The sequence below is a fragment of the Setaria viridis genome, chromosome 3 (assembly GCF_005286985.2).
Source record: "Setaria viridis chromosome 3, Setaria_viridis_v4.0, whole genome shotgun sequence".
Classification (NCBI taxonomy): Eukaryota; Viridiplantae; Streptophyta; class Magnoliopsida; order Poales; family Poaceae; genus Setaria; species Setaria viridis.
The window spans coordinates 1,690,492-1,707,350 of NC_048265.2; the positions used below are offsets into that span (position 1 = coordinate 1,690,492).

Genomic DNA, 16,859 nt, shown 5'->3' on the forward strand with positions numbered 1-16,859 from the left:
TCTTTCTTCTCCTCTCGAGAGTTTACTTTGCTAGGAAAATTGTAAAATCCCACCTCCAGGTCAAGGGTTCCAAATGCTCACATGTTTTGCTTTCTCAAAGTTTAACACTTAGGAATTTTACGTGTTTTAAGTTGCCCCATATCCATTGACTTACAATATTGATGTAAAATGGTTTTCAGAATCGTACAACTCATCCTATACGGTGATATGCACCATGCGGAGGTGGTAGAGATACTAAAAGCATGAATAATTGTACCAAAGTTTCACGTAGGCAAGCGATAACATACAAACTTAAAAGGCAAATGGGAACATGCTAAGCTCTTAGAATTCGATGACTATATTGCTTGGTCAATTGATGAAAAGGGGTATCTGAAAAGCCAACATTGTGTTTTTTTAATCTTTCCTACTTTACTAGGCCAAAAAATCTTACAGAGAAAGACCATATAGTCCAAATGCTAAAAACAAAACAAGTTAGATAAAAATTACCAATTTCGCGGTTGACAGTTTTTTAATTCTTTATATCCAAGAATACTTATTATTTAGAAATTTAGATAGATTAGTGTTACAAATTTTAGGTTATTTGTGTTTTTGCATTTTATGTTCTTTTGTGGATTCTTTCTACTCACTTATATCCGCTAAGTTTACCATGGTATTTTCAAACTACACTTTTTACTTCTACTTTTACAATTTATCCTCTTGCCTTCTACCAATCCACAACTAACTATCAAATTCAAGCTCGGTGTTCACCTACACACCCGGGTTCATGCCAAGTTTAGGATCTAGTCATATAGGCAAATGGTTCAAACCTAGTTTATTTGGATTAGTCGTTGTATAGTTTCCTATTTTCAAATACGGTTAGTTCAACATTTGATGGCACTCCTCGCTAAATGGCCATTGTGATAACGGAAATGTTGGGCACCACCCCCGATCTTCATACTCCTGCATACATACAATTTATGATGAATATTGAATAATAATTAACGATTAATGCATCTAATTGAAGAGCCGCAGTGTATGATTGCACCCCGATCTTCCTATATACTCTTAAGGTATGTCTCAAGTCACCAAAATATATAATATGGGCTACGGCATATGAGCTATACAATTACATAATATCGTAATGTTGCACAATATAAAAACTTATTTGATCTTTACATAAGTGGATATGCTCTTTACAATACCTCATAATTATGTGGGGTCATAAGAAACCAAACTTATTATAGCCTATAGATCTCACTAGCAAATCATTAAAAAAAAGACTAGCGATTTTTGAAAGAAAATAAAAGCCATATAACACGTAAAAACTGGTAAAACCTTGCTGCTCCATTAACATAGATTTGTGTAATTTAAACCAAACAAAAAAGAATGGAGTTTTAAATTTTAAGCTCCGATTTTTTTTCGCATGACAATTTTTTAACAAAAAGAAATGGTTAACTAGCAAGGGGAAAACCCAAAGCCCTATCGAACGAACATTCCTTCGTTTCAAGAGAGACCCCGAACTCCGCCTGGACTGAAATCCCCGACGCGTCCACCGGACTGCAAGCTGCCGCCGCTCCTCCAATGGTGACCAGGTGGAGCCAGAAGAGCCCGGGCCTCAAGATCCTGTGGATCTGGACCCTGGGCACCGCCGCAAGTAATCATTTCTGTCATACCCATGTTTATCTTCTCTTACCGCCTATCTAATCGTCCAAATTGATGCCAGTGCCCGCTGATTATTTGCTGATTTTTCCGCAGTTGTGGTCGGCGGCATCGTCCGGATGCGGGTCAACGATATGCAGAAGATGCTCCGGGAGGAAGGAGAAGCTGCCGCCGCCGCGGCAGCAGCAGCCACGCCGGCCTCCAGGGAGCACGTCCTGAAGGACGACGAGTAGAACAGGTACGGCTGCCCACTCCCACGCGAACTGACTGAACTGTGTAGTCCACCATCGTCGTGCTGTTAGGATTTAGTAATCCACCACTCTGGGGTTGAATGGAGGAATGCTCAATTCAGTGCTACAATTATTCCCCATCTCGGAACGGGATATACTGATTTTCATTCGTTCTTTCTGCTGATTTCATGTCAGAAACGTGTTTAGTTGGTCAAAAATATGTGCGCATCTGGTCTGCTATATGTGAAAAAAGCTCTCTGCTCTAGACTTGAATAATCCGTGATTTTGGTTAGTTTTGTCAGGCACTGGATAATTGTGTCCATACAGTTCCACCAACATCTAAACAGAATGAGTTTATTGTCTTTTTCAAAATGCCATGTTACTCCATGGTACACTATCCAATTTCTCATTAGGTACAAAGTATAAGACTGTTCTATCAAAATTTATTGCCTGTCCTCCTCCCCAGGGACACAAAAAGAAACAAGCATGACTGCAATGGCACTCAAATAGAAACAAGCATGTCTGGATGTCTGCAATCGTAAAAGCCTTTTGTGCATGCTTTCAACATACACCATAGCTTTCATAGTGATATCTTAGGTTTTTTATTTTCCTTTATTTTGTTCACTTTATGATAACTAATAATCCGGTTAGATCCATCTGATAGTAGCAGGCTTGTAGCTGTTTTTTATTAATGTTTATAAGAGTTGTTGTTTGATGTACTAGTAGTAGCTGAGCTGTTACTGAATTGGTGTTGCTTGATGTTAGATCTATTAGGAGAGCAAACTGCTAATGCAACCCTGAAGATGGTAAAAAAATCAATGTAATGGTAGTAGGCAAATGAAGATTTGGGCATGAATAACAGCTCACAACTACATTCCATTAGTGTCTGCTGTTTTTGTCAGTTTGCATCAAGCTAATATACGCCATACCTAATTTGAGCTGGATCTGCAGAATGTTTTACCTCTATGAACTGGCTATCTTACTGAATTTTTTGAAAATCTGGGGTATGCTGATATTCTTATACGAGTGTACCTTTTGTTTCTTGCTCATACTTACAAGCTCTATGCCTCTATCCACATATTGGGTTAATATGTTGTCAGGAAATAGTCTTTAAGGTAGGCTCGTTGCATAGAAAAACATGTGGTTGATCTAAGTGTGGGTGCTTGCTTGTATGAATGTTCTGGCACATGACAAGGGATGGGGATATGATCAACCTTGTGGAGGTTCCGTGTGAGAACAGTATTGTGCATTGCCATAGTTACTTTTGTTTGCTATATGGGATCTTCAGATTAAAACATCAGCACACACAATGCAAGGGCAAACAACATTGCTTATCATTTCTGATAACAAGTTTGTAATACTTTTAGAGTTTTAATGATAAATCCCTGCAGACCAAGTGACCAACACAGGGATAGAGCAGTTTTTCGTGGACAACAGAAATATTTGTGCATATCTTCTATATATGCTGCAGCCTGACAGAAATTCTTTTTCTTGCAGGGAGTGGTGCATCTGCGCCATTTGAGCTGGATTCATATTTACCGGGTCCATCCTCCAGTGTCTCCATCTACAAAGACTTTTGGAGCTACTTAAGCATGATATGAATCCTGCTTTACGTCCTGTTAAAACTTTATGAGCTGAAATTTTGCTGCCTAGAACAGATGGTGGTTGGTTCAATATTTTTGGCCCCATGCCTATTCATGTACAAGTTGTCAGGAGTGAGCTGATCAACGTCCAGGAGGTAACAGTAGTTATGCCTGTGATTGTGTTTACTATCGCAATGGTTGAGCCCGTTAATGTCCTCGCAAAAAGAAATAAAATGTTCTTTGTATTTCAATCAGTTTACGCTTGCAAGTTAATAGATTGAACTTTTCGCCCGGGTAAAAAGACTGGACTTGTAGGCCTTGGGGTTGCATAGTTGCGGTAAGTCAGGAGCCCCGCTGTTATGCTTTGCTCCCCATCATCTACCGAAGTAGCTAGCTTGGTCAGTCTGAGCAGAATTCAGATTAGCACTTGTCTTCTCTGCTTTACTCCGTTGTCTCGGCTCAGCTAGCTCAACCATCCGAAATTCTGAACTGAAGTGGCCAAGTGGGTGCTCTGCATCGCTCGTCTTGGAACGATCTGAGCGTGGCTGGCAGCTAGCAGCTAGAGCACGGCATTTATGGTACGGGCGCAAGGTGGTCTTCGCTGACGTGAAACCACGGTCCCGTGGATATTGGCCAGTGCCTCTTCGTCTTCGCTGGCGCCTCGGCGATTCAGCGGTGAACTAGGGAAGTGGTGCCCGGCGGCAGAACGCCTCGCCGCGAGTGGAAGTGTCAAAGGCGTGTAGGCGAGGCCACCATTTCGCCGCCCATACAAGCTGATGGATCTCTCTGAACTCTGGTAGAGAGAGACGGCGACGCCAAACGGTGAAATCAACCAACGGGAGACGACGCGAGCCGATCAGCGTTTACCTCTAATCCATACCGCCTATCGGCTGCGCCGGCCGCGAACCTTCCTCGTCACACGAGGCGAAGACGACTCGTTACCCGTGGCCAAACAATTGGGGCTTTGAGATGCCCGTCGCTTTCGAGAGACCAACGTGATCTTGACGTCGGAATTTTGAGCCGCGAGTCGGAGGCCGGCCTGGCTCCGGCTGGCGGCGGCTGCTTCACCGCCGGTCACCGCGCAGTCGTCACGCCACACGTGGCAAGTCCTCGATTGAATTTAAAAACAGAGCAGGGCGAGCTCGCCGAGTGGTTGAGTGATCGCGTAAGCCGCCGATACAGATAGGCAGATAGCCCTCGCCCCCTCGCCCGCCGCCGGAGCCAGATTGCCAGAAGAGCCGAGGAAAATTGAAGTATTAAAAAAAAACGGAAAGGAGAGATGCTGCAGGTGGAAGAGGCGCTGGCGGCGGTGCTGTCCGCCGCGGCGTCGGCCCGCGCGGCGCCGCGCGGCGTGCCGCTGCACGACGCGCTCGGCCTCGTGCTCGCCGAGGAGGTCCGGGCGCCCGACCCGCTCCCTCCCTTCCGCGCCTCCATCAAGGTCGGTCGCCCCTTCCGCCCCCTTCTCTTCTATCTCCTTTCCGCCGCGCCGTGGCGGCCATGGCTGATGCTTGATGAGGACCGTACTCCTCCTGCAGGACGGGTACGCCGTCGTGGCCTCCGACGGGCCCGGGGAGTACCCGGTGATTACGGAGTCGAGGGCCGGCAACGACGCGCTCGGCGTGGTCGTCGCACCGGGCACGGTCGCCTACGTCACCACCGGAGGTGAGGCGACTTCTACGCGCGGCGTTCTCTCCCCGTGTCACCGCGCCCCGTTGTGTCTGCTGCCACCTGAGTGATTGAGTTTGTTGACGCACAGGGCCGATTCCCGATGGCGCTGACGCTGTCGTTCAGGTGGAGGACACTGAGCAGATCCCCGCCGGAGCAGATGGGTCGAAGAGGGTTAAGATTTTGGTGCGGGCTGCCGAGGGGCAAGACATCCGCAATGTGGTATGCTGAGTTTGGCCAGTACTTGCCAGTGGCCACTGTTAAATTTACATGGAATGCAATTATGCAACATCCTCATTACTTAGAATTAATATGCACTTGCTGATTTAGCAATTCAAATAATTGGCAGGGATGTGACATAGAGAAGGATTCGATAGTGCTCAAGTCTGGTGAGCTCATTGGTCCTGCAGAAATTGGGCTACTTGCAACAGTGGGTGTAACTACTGTCAAGGTCAGTTAGCGTTGTTGAGTATAGAAAAGAGACACAGTTGCAACGTGGCATTCTGAATTTGCATGTGCAGGTATACCTTCGACCAACCATTGCTGTATTTTCCACAGGGGATGAGCTAGTGCAGCCAGCCACTGCCACCCTCAGTCGTGGTCAGGTTATTTCTGCTACTCCATCATGTTTGCATCCTGCACTGTTCTTTGCATTCCACATTCTCAGAAAATAATGACCTTCCTTCTTGAAACTAAAATTGCAGATTCGTGATTCCAACCGCGCCATGCTTCTAGCTGCTGCCGTTCAGCAGAAATGCAAAGTGGTTGACCTGGGTATCGCAGAAGACACTGAAGAAAGTCTTAAAGAGCATTTGGATGCAGCTTTACGTTCTGATGCTGATATAATCCTTACTTCTGGTGGTGTTTCCATGGGTGACAGAGATCTTGTCAAACCTTGCCTGGCAAAGATGGGCAAAATTCACTTTGAGAAGGTACCTTTGAAACTATTTGGTTCTTCCAGATTTATACTGTACCAACTAGGTATTAGGCAAGCTAAATCAACAGTGAGACTTACAAATTGAAGATTCATTTACAGTTAGCTTATTTTCATGTTTTTTTTTGTTGGACAACCAATTGGACCTGCTATCTTTGCAAAAATAATCCTTTGAACTCAACATCATGATCTTCGTCCATTTCTCAGAGTAATTTAACAGTTTTCTTCTTGTATCACATACAGATCCGAATGAAACCAGGAAAGCCATTAACATTTGCTGAGATCACTACACAAGACACATCAAAGCCATCTAAAACAGTTCTGGCATTTGGTTTGCCTGGAAACCCAGTGAGCTGCATGGTTTGCTTCAACCTTTTTGTTGTTCCTGCAATTCGTCTCCTCTCTGGTTGGTCAAATCCTCATCTGCAAAGGTAGTAATCCTCATGTTTATGTTTGTTGTCAGTTTGTTCTCACCTTACACTATTCAGCGTATTTCTTTACTTATAACTCTGTGTCCACAGAGTGCACGTGCGCTTATCACATCCTTTAAGAGCAGACCTACATCGCACAGAGTTTCACCGAGCAGTAATCAGATGGATGCTTAATGATGGGTCTGGTAGACCTGGGTAAGATCTATATTTTAACTTGTGATATTTGATATTTTTGAGTTTTGACACCAGGTACATTTACTTTTTATGGTCATGTGGCAGTTATGTTGCTGAGAGCACTGGCCATCAGGCTAGTAGCCGCCTCCTGAGTATGAAATCCGCAAATGCTCTGCTGGAAGTACCATCAACTGGGCAGATATTGGCAGCTGGAACATCTATCCAAGCTATACTTATTTCAGACATAATCAGCTATCCTTCAGATAAACCACCCGCTGCTTCAGATCCACCTCCATCTCATTTTGGTCCATCTTCAAAAAGTATTTCCACAGATGTACCTCAGCTTTCAGCTTCTCAGAATACTGAAGTTAAAGTAGCAATTCTGACTGTAAGCGATACTGTTTCATCCGGTGCTGGCCCTGATAGGAGGTACTTCTCTAAGTTGTTTTTCTTCATAATGTCAATAGAAATCCATAACCATACTATTGCATGTGATTTGGTTTTTAAATATATTAAAAAGAGCCAAGTTGTGTATTGAAATCTCAATTTCAAGCGCATGCACCCTGATACACCTATTTGCCTTGAGCTGCAAAGGGGTCACTTTATGGGTGCAAAATGAAAGAGTCTGATTACTGGTTTCTGGTTTTTCTTCACATAAGATAGTGATGCAGTTCAGTAATGACTCCACATTTTACTTTTTCTATTTGTTCTAGACATCAAAGCAGTTGAGATTTGAGAAGCATATGATCTGTTCTAGTTTTATGGTGCAGACCACAATTTTTTTAAAAGTTAAAAGTGACTTACATCAGTTTTATTTCTCCTCTCTTGCATGGCACCTGTAGTGGCCCGAGAGCTGTATCTGTAGTGAATTCTTCATCAGAGAAACTGGGTGGAGCAACCGTGGTTGCTACTGCTGTTGTTCCTGATGAAGTGGACAAGATCAAGGGCATTCTGGTACAATGGAGTGACATTGACTGTGTTAACCTCATTCTGACATTAGGTAATATGATCTTATTCTTCAGGTTATAGTGTTGCACATTCCTGTTTCCTACTCACATGGGCTACTTCCTGGTGAATGGTCCATGCAGGTGGTACTGGCTTCACACCTAGAGATGTCACACCAGAGGCAACAAAATCTATAATAGAGAAAGAAGCACCAGGTCTCATATTTGTTATGCTTCAAGAGAGTTTGAAGGTGATGTTTGCATCTGTTTGTTGTTTCTAGATTTTACATACACCGAATATTTCACCTTTTTAGATCAGGAGCTGCATATTTTACATTGAATGAATCAATTATAAAACTAGACTGGAAGGGGCAGACGCCCCCGCTTTGATTTAAGAAGGATGCAAGACTTGAACACGGGCCGGCTGACTGAGCCGTGTGCTCCAGCCACTGTTAGCCCGCGAGAGCACTTGCAAATCAATCACTTATAAAAGTTAGCCATACATTTAACAGTTATCCAGTACGGCTTAATGTTTCACATTCTTACAGACATACCAGCTAATCATATATTCGCACTGAATAAATATGGAGTACTTTGGTGAACTTTGTTGGAAATGATATCTTCTGATCGTACTGTCTCTGAACTGTTTTCCCTTGTACAGATTACACCATTTGCAATGCTATCCCGGGCCATGGCTGGAATTAGAGGATCGACTCTTGTGCGTGCTAAAACTCACAAAAAAAAGTATCTGATAATTTCTTGCGTTTGGACCTCCTAATTGCTGATCGTGGGTGTTGCTAATCCTTTTCAGATCATCAACATGCCTGGCAACCCTAATGCTGTGGCGGAGTGCATGGAAGCGCTCCTTCCGGCGCTCAAGCACGCCCTTAAGCAGATAAAGGGTGACAAGAGGGAGAAGCACCCTCGCCACACCCCTCATGCTGCAGCAGCACCGGTGGACCAGTGGGAGCGGAGCTTCAGAGCCGCGTCTGCCGGCAGTGGTGGGGGCTGTTCATGCGAGCCCTGAACCCTGATCGGTACCTAACAGAGCCGGGGAAGTGGGAACCAACACCGGAGAGTCGGAGAGCTCTGCATACTGCATGCCTGCATCCAGGTCGATGTTGAAGCTTTGGTTTCGTTGGTTGTTATGTCCTAACATGTAATGCTCAACTCCTGCGTGACATCTCGCCGTCATTTGTCCACGAACTTTACTGTGATCCAAATAAAGTACAGCACCAGTTTTAAAAATATGATTATGGTCTCATCCACTCCTTGATGTTTTGACTTCACCTGTTTCTGGCGTGGTTCGCACCTCTGTTCTGGTCATGGTCCATGATGAATGGTGGTAACATACCGAGAACAAAGGTGATCCACGTAAGGTACGCACAGTCGAATGCATTCTGGAGCAACGCTTGCTCGCGGGCAAACTGTACTACGCCTGTCAACCATCTTTTCTGCTATCTTTTTAGTTCACTATCAGTATTCACTGCTTGTCGAAACCTGAATTCCTGGGATGCAACTACTACAGCAGATTCGTGAACCTGATGTTCGACGACTAAACCAAAGCAAGATTCTTTCTAGAAATTCAGATACACACAACTGGGAACAGGCTGCCAATGCTTTTCAAAGCAAGCCTCGTCTCTCATTTCAAAATTACGAGAAATGCTTTAGTTAGAAATTGCAACTAAATACGAATCTCTGCTGAGCAGTACATGGCCTAAATCCTAATACATGGCAAAGTCAATGATGGGGGCACTGCAGTCTACTGATCATACTACCAACTTCTACACTCGCTATATAGCTCATCTTACAAACAAGATACAGCAAAATGTGCATCTCATAAACATCAAGTTACATCCATTCCTTGCCTTCATGTTTGTCACTGTTGGAATGCTTTTCTACCATGACGCCATAGGAGCAAAAGATGCACTAGATACCTTTCAGGAAAAAAGAAAAGACCCAATAGATAGCACCACAGCAGTAATGCCATATGCCTTCCATTGTCTCACGGGGATGCCCAGGCCTCTGTCCCTTCCCATTGTCTTCTATCTTCTTTTGGCTGGAGTTCTTGATCTCGACCGCCTTGTCCTGCAATGATTTGACACGGTTTGTAAGGAAGTCCTAATATCACAGTTACTGTACACAAAGGGGGGCCAACAAAAAGGGGATTCCAGATTAAAGGAATCAGCTGTGGCCAACAAACGAGGGTCCCAGATTTAAAGGAACCAGCGATTCCCAGCCAGAATAATGAATAACCAAGAGTCCAAGATAAGTGCAGTTGAGTTCAAAGATACTTAAACTGAAAACTTCCTGCAGACTACAAACTTATGACATGCAATTGTGAGATTACTCCATCAGAAATTGTGCAGGAAAGAAAATATCTTAGATTTCTCAAGATGGTTTGAAAGATTTCAGGGGAAAACTATGCAAGATCACATTTTAAACACAAGGTTTCTTGTAAAATCGAAATTTCAAGATACCTAAGATTTACTTTATTCTAAAATACCTTAGTTTACTACTTGCTCTAATCTGCAGTCAATCTATCTTCCATAATCAACTATAGCATGATGGATAGTTAAACTAATTTCTAACCTAGATCTGAAAACAACCAGAAATTTCACGTTGAACTATCAGGAGTAATATATTGATGAAGGAAGAACCAATTAATCTCTTACCTGTTGGCAGATGAATAAGGCGAATGCCTGCGGTGAGAATGCTTGCTATGTGGAGACCGCGAAACTCGTCTAGAGATGAAACATAATACTAAATGGGTAAGTGTAAGAAATATATGAACCTGATGTTTCTTCGCGAGAAGATACCTGCACTGCACACTCATATTGATTTCACAGAGCATACAATAAACAGTTCTATTTCAACAGCTTTCCATCCATATCCGATAAAGCAGATCAGTGCAGTTTGGATTAGCAGAAATATTTAGTGTTTCACAACACTACAACAGCCAACCACCTTATGAACCCCACCCTATAATAGGTAGAACGACTACAAAGAACAGCATATACCAGGACTCTCCTTATTCATGATAAAAGCATACAAAAAGCTGGCAAGGTGTATTTTTTAACATCTAGCATACTAGCATAACTAATTTCAACCAAAAAACACATCTATCTGCAAAAATAATGGAGCTATTCAAATTCAAATTCCATCAAATTCCTAGCAGTATAGAGAAAGGATTCCTAGCATTACAGAAAGGGGCATGAATAAGATACCTGTTTCTAGATTTTGGAGGTGAGGGAGACAAACTGTTTTTACGGGAATGATGCTTTCTGCAGCAGAAAACAGTAATGAACTATTCAGCATAACAGGAGCGCAACTAATACATGCGAAATCATTACCACTATTGAGAGTGACATCACCTCTTTTTGACACTATCAGAAGGCTCATCACTTGAAACACTCCCTTGAACATGTGAAGAGTTTTCCTTTCTAGTTCGACTTCTCCCTCTTGGTGATCGTGACCGTGAACTTCTGCTATGATTTGTTGACCTCTTTGTCATCTGCCTTGATCTTTCATCCTTTTCATCTTTTCCTTTCCCCCCTCTTCTATCAGTAGTGTCCCTATCTCTGTCTCTTGTATCCTTCGGAAAATCCTTTCGATCTTCCTTGGCACCATCGTGCTTAGAGTTACCTCTGGAGTGTGGCTCCCTTCTATCAGACTCATGCTTTGCAATCCTACCAGAACCTTTTCCCTCCTTGAAGCTACTCTTTTTATCAACATTTCCATACGTGCCATACTTGTCATTATTATATTTTTCTGCAGTAGAAGATTCAAGTTCTTTTGTATCATCAGTCTGCACCTCTTTAACCAAATCTTCTTTGCTGCTCCTTTCTAAATGCCTGTGACTGCTTTCCAAATCATTATACTTTTCAGTGTTACTGCCAGAAGAGGTTTTCCTGTTTTGGATATCTACTGCAGCATATCTATGTGCTTTATCATCCATTTTATCAACTGCACCCTTTGGCTCGATAAAAGTTTTGGCATCTAAAGGAAACTCTCCATTCTGTGTATCATGAATATGCATTTGTTCAGGTTCTGCACTTGTGCTCATTTGAGTAGATTTTCCAAGTGACGAAACCTTTTCATTTTGATTCACGCGTTGTTTACCAATGTTGCTTTTGTCACCTACAATTTTATCACACATCTAAGTAAATAAATTCTGGAGAACAATGTGATGTGAGTACTTTGGTTAGAGCTTACCTTCTGCAGCATTTGCGGCACCAGCATTAGCTGATAAATCTGACATTGGAATCTTATCCTTGCCATCACCGCCATCGTCGTCGTCATCATCATCATCTGAATCATAACTAGCAAGACCGAGAAGAGCGCCTTTAGGGGAACTTAACCCAGTACTACCTTTATGATCACTAGAGCTAATGTTTGCTGGCTTAGCAGGGAGCACAACTTTAGCCGAGGTCTTGGTTCTTGATACTCCCAGACCAGGTTCCTTTGAGCCAGAAACATCAGTGTGCTCATTGGCTGTACCACAGAGGAAACAATCAGTAATGTAAGATGTCTATTTAATTTCACAATTCTTACAATTTACTAACCTTCAGCTGAGGAATCATCTTCGTTCAGAACTTTTGTTGCGATCTCATCAAAAAGATCATCAGTAACCTGCGAATGATGACCAAAAAGGGTAAAAAACTGGACACACAGAAGTACCCTAGCATCTTTTGGACAGATACAATCATGCAGGTAGTAGACATGTTTAAGTATAGGACAAAACCTTCAAAAGGACTTCAGTTAAAACACGCTTAATTTCCTGGTTGATTGCTGCCATCCGAGTTGCTTCAATTTCATCCTGCAAATGATTTGTTTGAGCACAATAATTCAAACGTGGGTTATATTGACACTCAAAGTTGAAAATGTCAGGCCTAAAAATTAAGGTTAGCACACTGTTCAACTATATGTTCTATTTATTTCCTAAAAACAGCAAAGTTAGTTCTCCTTTGCAGCTGTACATATGATAGGTTTTCCAATAACATGCATATGGGCACAACGGCTCTGTAGGATCTAAAGAAGTCACTGTATACTGAGAGTTTTTTACATAACCTAGTAAGTAGTAACATAAAAAGCAAATAGAAAATTGAGAAATAAATTAGGCAATAAGGCTAGACAAGGGAACATGCCCTTAGTAGTTTTTTTAGAACCACTCGACTCCAACTCAAGTCTGACAGTTCAACCTGCTGCCATTACCAAGCAAGCTAGCTCAAGGGCATTACATTCCGATATTATTTTTAATATCTTCATTTAGAGTCCTTCAAACCACTATTCAGCTTACTAACTTGAACGTGTTAATCGCTCCTCAGGTCCTCACATAGATAGCCAGAAGGATGCCATTTGGCTGATTTTATGTGCAAATAAATAAAACCAGTATCAATAGCATAACAGTTAGAAACTGATAATTAAAATAGCAAATGGCACCTCATCATCTTCATTGTCTTCAGTGGATTTAGCCGAATCATTACTTCTGCTGTCACTTTGCCCAGGTTTTCCTAGTGGTTCTTCTGCATTGTCAGATTCCGTGGAATTTAAGTTTGTCGGGTGCTGCGCTGAAGCACTTAATGGTGCTGATTTTTTCTTTAAAAGTTCTTCTCGAAGCCAGTTAGGTACTGGACGCTGGTAGAGTACAACAAGAACAGTTCAAAGTTAAACAATCAGAAAGATTAGAGATGAAAACACGTGGCAGGAAAACAAGAAGGCATACTTTCTTAGATTTTTCTGCAACACTGAAAGGAGTGTTTGGATCTGTAGGGAACACTTCTGTTACACTACCAACACCAAATGCTGCAGGTGGGGCATAGTTTGAACTAGAGGCTGCTCCAAAAAGTGGTGCAGCATGAGGATCCATCTGTAAGATCAAAAGAGTAGCAATCACTCGTGTAAGGGGATTATAACAAAATAGGCAAGTAATACAAATAAGTGTATAAACCTGTGCTGCTTGTGGTGGCAATGGAGCTCGAGGCAGAAACCCTACTGTAGCAGATGGCGTCCATGAATGAGTAGACGTTGCAACTGTATCGTAATTAGTTCCCAGTGTTGGAGCAGCTGGTATAGTAGAATTGACATTTGTATGGACTGCCACATCAGGAGCTTTCCTGCTGTTAAATTCCAAAGGTTGGTCACTTGGATCAACTGACTGCTGTTCATGTCCAACAGGAGCCAATTCCGTCAAGGCAGCCTGTGGGAATCCACCTTGAACAGTGGAGGCAGTTGAAAATGACTGTCCTTGAGAGCTTGGATATTGAAGCATATTATTCCCATTACCTGCTATTACATGGCAAAGTCAAAAAGAAACAATCTTCTCTGTAATATATTATAGTTTCATAATGAACATTGGACTATTATGTAAGACAAACAAATGAATTCAGCTCTGTGTAAAAAAAAAAGGATGACTGGACATTGTTGAAGTGGTCACTTGATGAAGTGCATATTTCTGCTTCTCGTACGACTAAGCAGATACATTGCACCAGTGACCATGTTCTTATTTTCAGCTATAAGATTGATACATAAAATCGTCATGAAATATAACCAATATCTATTGAATCATTGATATGCAACATATAATGACTAACATGACTTTTCCCTTCTCCGTTTGATAGAGGCACAATGAAGTCTACACAACAGGTACTGCTAGCTAAATATCACAGAAATAGGTGCTGTGCACCATACTCTATTCTAAAATAAATGATGCTTTAAACTTTATAGTCTTAGCACGACTGAATCTGGCAACATACCCAAGAGTGAGCAGCCTGTTATGATTCAGGCTGCACAAACAAATTAAATTGCCAAGCAAGGCATACCTGGAGCAGAAGAATAATTATAAGATACCTCCTGCTCATAGGTGGACGGAAATGAACCAAAGGTCTGTGCTGGAGACACCATAGGACCTCTATCTGCAATATAATCTTCAGCTCCATTCTGAAACTTACACATTCACATGTAATACATATAGAGCAAGGGCAATAACATACTGTACCTAACAAATGGTTTGTTTCCCTCTGTTGACCTGTCATTGGAAATGGCATATGATCGTTACTTGATTGAGGAACTGGTGGGTGCAAAGGTTCTGTAACTTCTGCTGGCAGACCAGCTGGTTGCTGATACTGATCATGGTAACCATTATGATGACTTTCAGTTCTACTTGTGGATATGGCATGCTGTTGAATCTGGTGGTTTCCCATAACAGACTTAGCAGCAACCCATGCTTTAGCCTTTGTAGCCCAATCTTCCTCATTGCCATGACCTTCCAGTTTTTTGTTTTTTAAGGAAATAGAGAAACTATCATCATAACTAACAATCCATTTCTTGGTGAAAGAGATTTTTTCTGCTTCCGAAGTCTCTAAACATGACTATACTATTGTCAAGTTATATTTAAATTTCATTTCATTAAGAGCAGCTTAAATGGATTTAACCAAACCCCCCCCCCCCCCCCCCCCCCCCCCCCCCCCCCCCCCCCCGCAAAAAAAAAAAACTGTTCCAATAACTAAAAAAACATGCTTTTGCTGAAGCAAAAACAAAGTATCGTGCCATAAATCACAAAGAATTGAACGCCAAAGTTAAGAAGCAAGGGATATGTGGTCAAGGGGGGAACACATACATTCATAAGTAAAAAGGGGTGTAAGAAAATAACAGTGATGCCAAGAATACGTAAAACTAATCACTTGATATAGATTTAGTAACAAATAGTTCTCAAGCAAATATTCCCCCAGGATAATGTTTCTTATACTATCTTATACACTTGGAAATGGGTGTATCACTTGACAGTAAATGTGTATAGGCTTGACAAATTCAAAGGAAACCTCTCATGAACAGTCAGTAATACGTGTAAGATAGTTCCAGCACTCTATTCATCAAGTGGTGCAAAAGAAATTTCCAACCAAGACTAAAATTTAATTGCAACACCAGCACATGGACAAGATTGATACATATTTATAGTTGATTCCATCAGTAAACGTGTTATGCAGTATCCAGTACCTATTGAGAAATTGTGTTTTCATGAACAAGCACGAGTATAATGCAACCTTCTTTTTTTTAAAAAAAAAGAAAAAGAAATCCCCCATCTGTAGAATTAGGATGTTTAGCAGAAAATGCCACATCATATTGTACTAACCTTTTGTATCAGTAAATTCAGTATCAACAGATGCGATGAAGTCCCAGTTGTAAAATAAACTCAATTGACTTGTGAAATTATATCTTAAAAGATGCAGAGGCTCAGATTATATTGACAAACCTGGGTATCCATGATTTTGAGCCCATGAATGATTGGTCCAAGCCTACCAAAAAAAAAAGCAAGACCCAGAAACAAACTTCACGTTACATGAAAGTTGAGAACAAAGAAACAAATGAAACAAAAATCATCAGCAGATCATGCAGCAAGCTGCTTGGCTTATAACTTAGAGCCAACAAGGTCACCTCTATCGTAGAAAAAAAGACGGAATCGACATCAATAGCACTTCAACATGGAAAATAGATAGAGTAGATCGATCGTACAGTCATGCCAACTGCCGTAGAATGCCAAAGTACACCAAGCGATAGCATTGTTTTAATCGAATGGAAGCGTAAATGGTTAATCTTCCATCCAAATAATCTGGCGCGGCACTGTGCCTGCTACTAAGTAAAACCCCCTTTCCACAAACCTAACACCCGACGTCACACCTACGCTACAAACCCTAGTACAAAATCAGCTAGCGGTGTTACCCATTGCCCCAATGCATCGGACGTCATGTGAAACGCACACTGGAAAAATTCAACGTACCTGCCCCGGCGGTGGAGGAGGGTAGCTTGGCGGCGGGGGCTGGCCGGCGGCGTGGTGAGGAGGCCAGGGGTTCCCAGGCGGCGGTGGCTGCTGCTGCTGCATCGGCATCGGCGGGGGAGGCTGTTGATACCCGTAGTGCTGCTGTTGCGGAGGCGGAGGATGACGCTGGTGCTGGAGGTCGGGAGGCGGGCCCCACTGGTGGTGGTGTTGCGGAGGGTAGGGGTGGCCGGGGTGGGGAGGGTACGGCGGCGGGGGCGCCGGGTACCAGTGGGCGTTCGGGTGGGAGGGGTGCGGCGGCTGCTGCGGCGGCGGAGGCGCGTCGCCGGAGCCGGCGAAGCGGCGCTGCTGGTGATACGCGTCCATGGAGGCGGAGATGCTGGCTTGGGGGAGGAAGTGCGAGCTACGCGGCGGCGGAGTTTTCCTCTTCTCCCCCTCTCTCTCTCGTCGACGGGTCGGCTCAGGTTTTTGTTGCTTCTACACACGG

The 16,859-nt window shown here is 43.0% G+C and overlaps 2 protein-coding genes and 1 pseudogene across 2 annotated transcripts; 1 reads left to right on the plus strand and 2 right to left on the minus strand.

Annotated features, from left to right (window-relative positions):
- Positions 1 to 1,476: 1,476 nt before the first annotated feature.
- On the minus strand, positions 1,477 to 2,009 carry LOC117848065 (uncharacterized; annotated as a pseudogene).
- A 2,471-nt stretch (positions 2,010 to 4,480) lies between these two features.
- Positions 4,481 to 8,867, plus strand: LOC117850308 (molybdopterin biosynthesis protein CNX1). The gene is made up of 13 exons (XM_034732134.1): positions 4,481 to 4,889; positions 4,987 to 5,113; positions 5,208 to 5,338; positions 5,466 to 5,567; positions 5,638 to 5,721; positions 5,821 to 6,048; positions 6,294 to 6,481; positions 6,572 to 6,676; positions 6,761 to 7,084; positions 7,498 to 7,655; positions 7,744 to 7,850; positions 8,261 to 8,317; positions 8,411 to 8,867. The coding sequence occupies exons 1-13, from the start codon at positions 4,731 to 4,733 to the stop codon at positions 8,624 to 8,626; spliced, it is 1,986 nt and encodes a 661-aa protein (XP_034588025.1). The 5' UTR covers positions 4,481 to 4,730; the 3' UTR covers positions 8,627 to 8,867.
- A 385-nt stretch (positions 8,868 to 9,252) lies between these two features.
- On the minus strand, positions 9,253 to 16,822 carry LOC117850306 (uncharacterized). Its single transcript, XM_034732131.2, has 14 exons — positions 16,376 to 16,822; positions 15,851 to 15,893; positions 14,597 to 14,863; positions 14,421 to 14,513; positions 13,550 to 13,884; positions 13,325 to 13,468; positions 13,042 to 13,236; positions 12,344 to 12,418; positions 12,165 to 12,231; positions 11,815 to 12,093; positions 10,974 to 11,739; positions 10,827 to 10,883; positions 10,275 to 10,343; positions 9,253 to 9,687 (listed from the first exon to the last, which is right to left on the minus strand). The coding sequence occupies exons 1-14, from the start codon at positions 16,736 to 16,738 to the stop codon at positions 9,645 to 9,647; spliced, it is 2,796 nt and encodes a 931-aa protein (XP_034588022.1). The 5' UTR covers positions 16,739 to 16,822; the 3' UTR covers positions 9,253 to 9,644.
- Positions 16,823 to 16,859: the final 37 nt, after the last annotated feature.

Bases quoted from the DNA above. Each gene is read 5' to 3' on its own strand.
- LOC117850306 (XM_034732131.2), bottom strand. From the start codon at position 16,738: ATGGACGCGTATCACCAGCAGCGCCGCTTCGCCGGCTCCGGCGACGCG. The intron at 10,884-10,973 runs GTGATGTCACTC...TTTCTGCTGCAG, and splicing joins TCTGATAGTGTCAAAAAGAG to AAAGCATCATTCCCGTAAAA. The intron at 10,344-10,826 runs GTATCTTATTCA...TTTCATCTCTAG, and splicing joins CCTCCAAAATCTAGAAACAG to ACGAGTTTCGCGGTCTCCAC.
- LOC117850308 (XM_034732134.1), top strand. From the start codon at position 4,731: ATGCTGCAGGTGGAAGAGGCGCTGGCGGCGGTGCTGTCCGCCGCGGCG. The intron at 4,890-4,986 runs GTCGGTCGCCCC...CTCCTCCTGCAG, and splicing joins CCTTCCGCGCCTCCATCAAG to GACGGGTACGCCGTCGTGGC. The intron at 6,677-6,760 runs GTAAGATCTATA...GTCATGTGGCAG, and splicing joins GATGGGTCTGGTAGACCTGG to TTATGTTGCTGAGAGCACTG.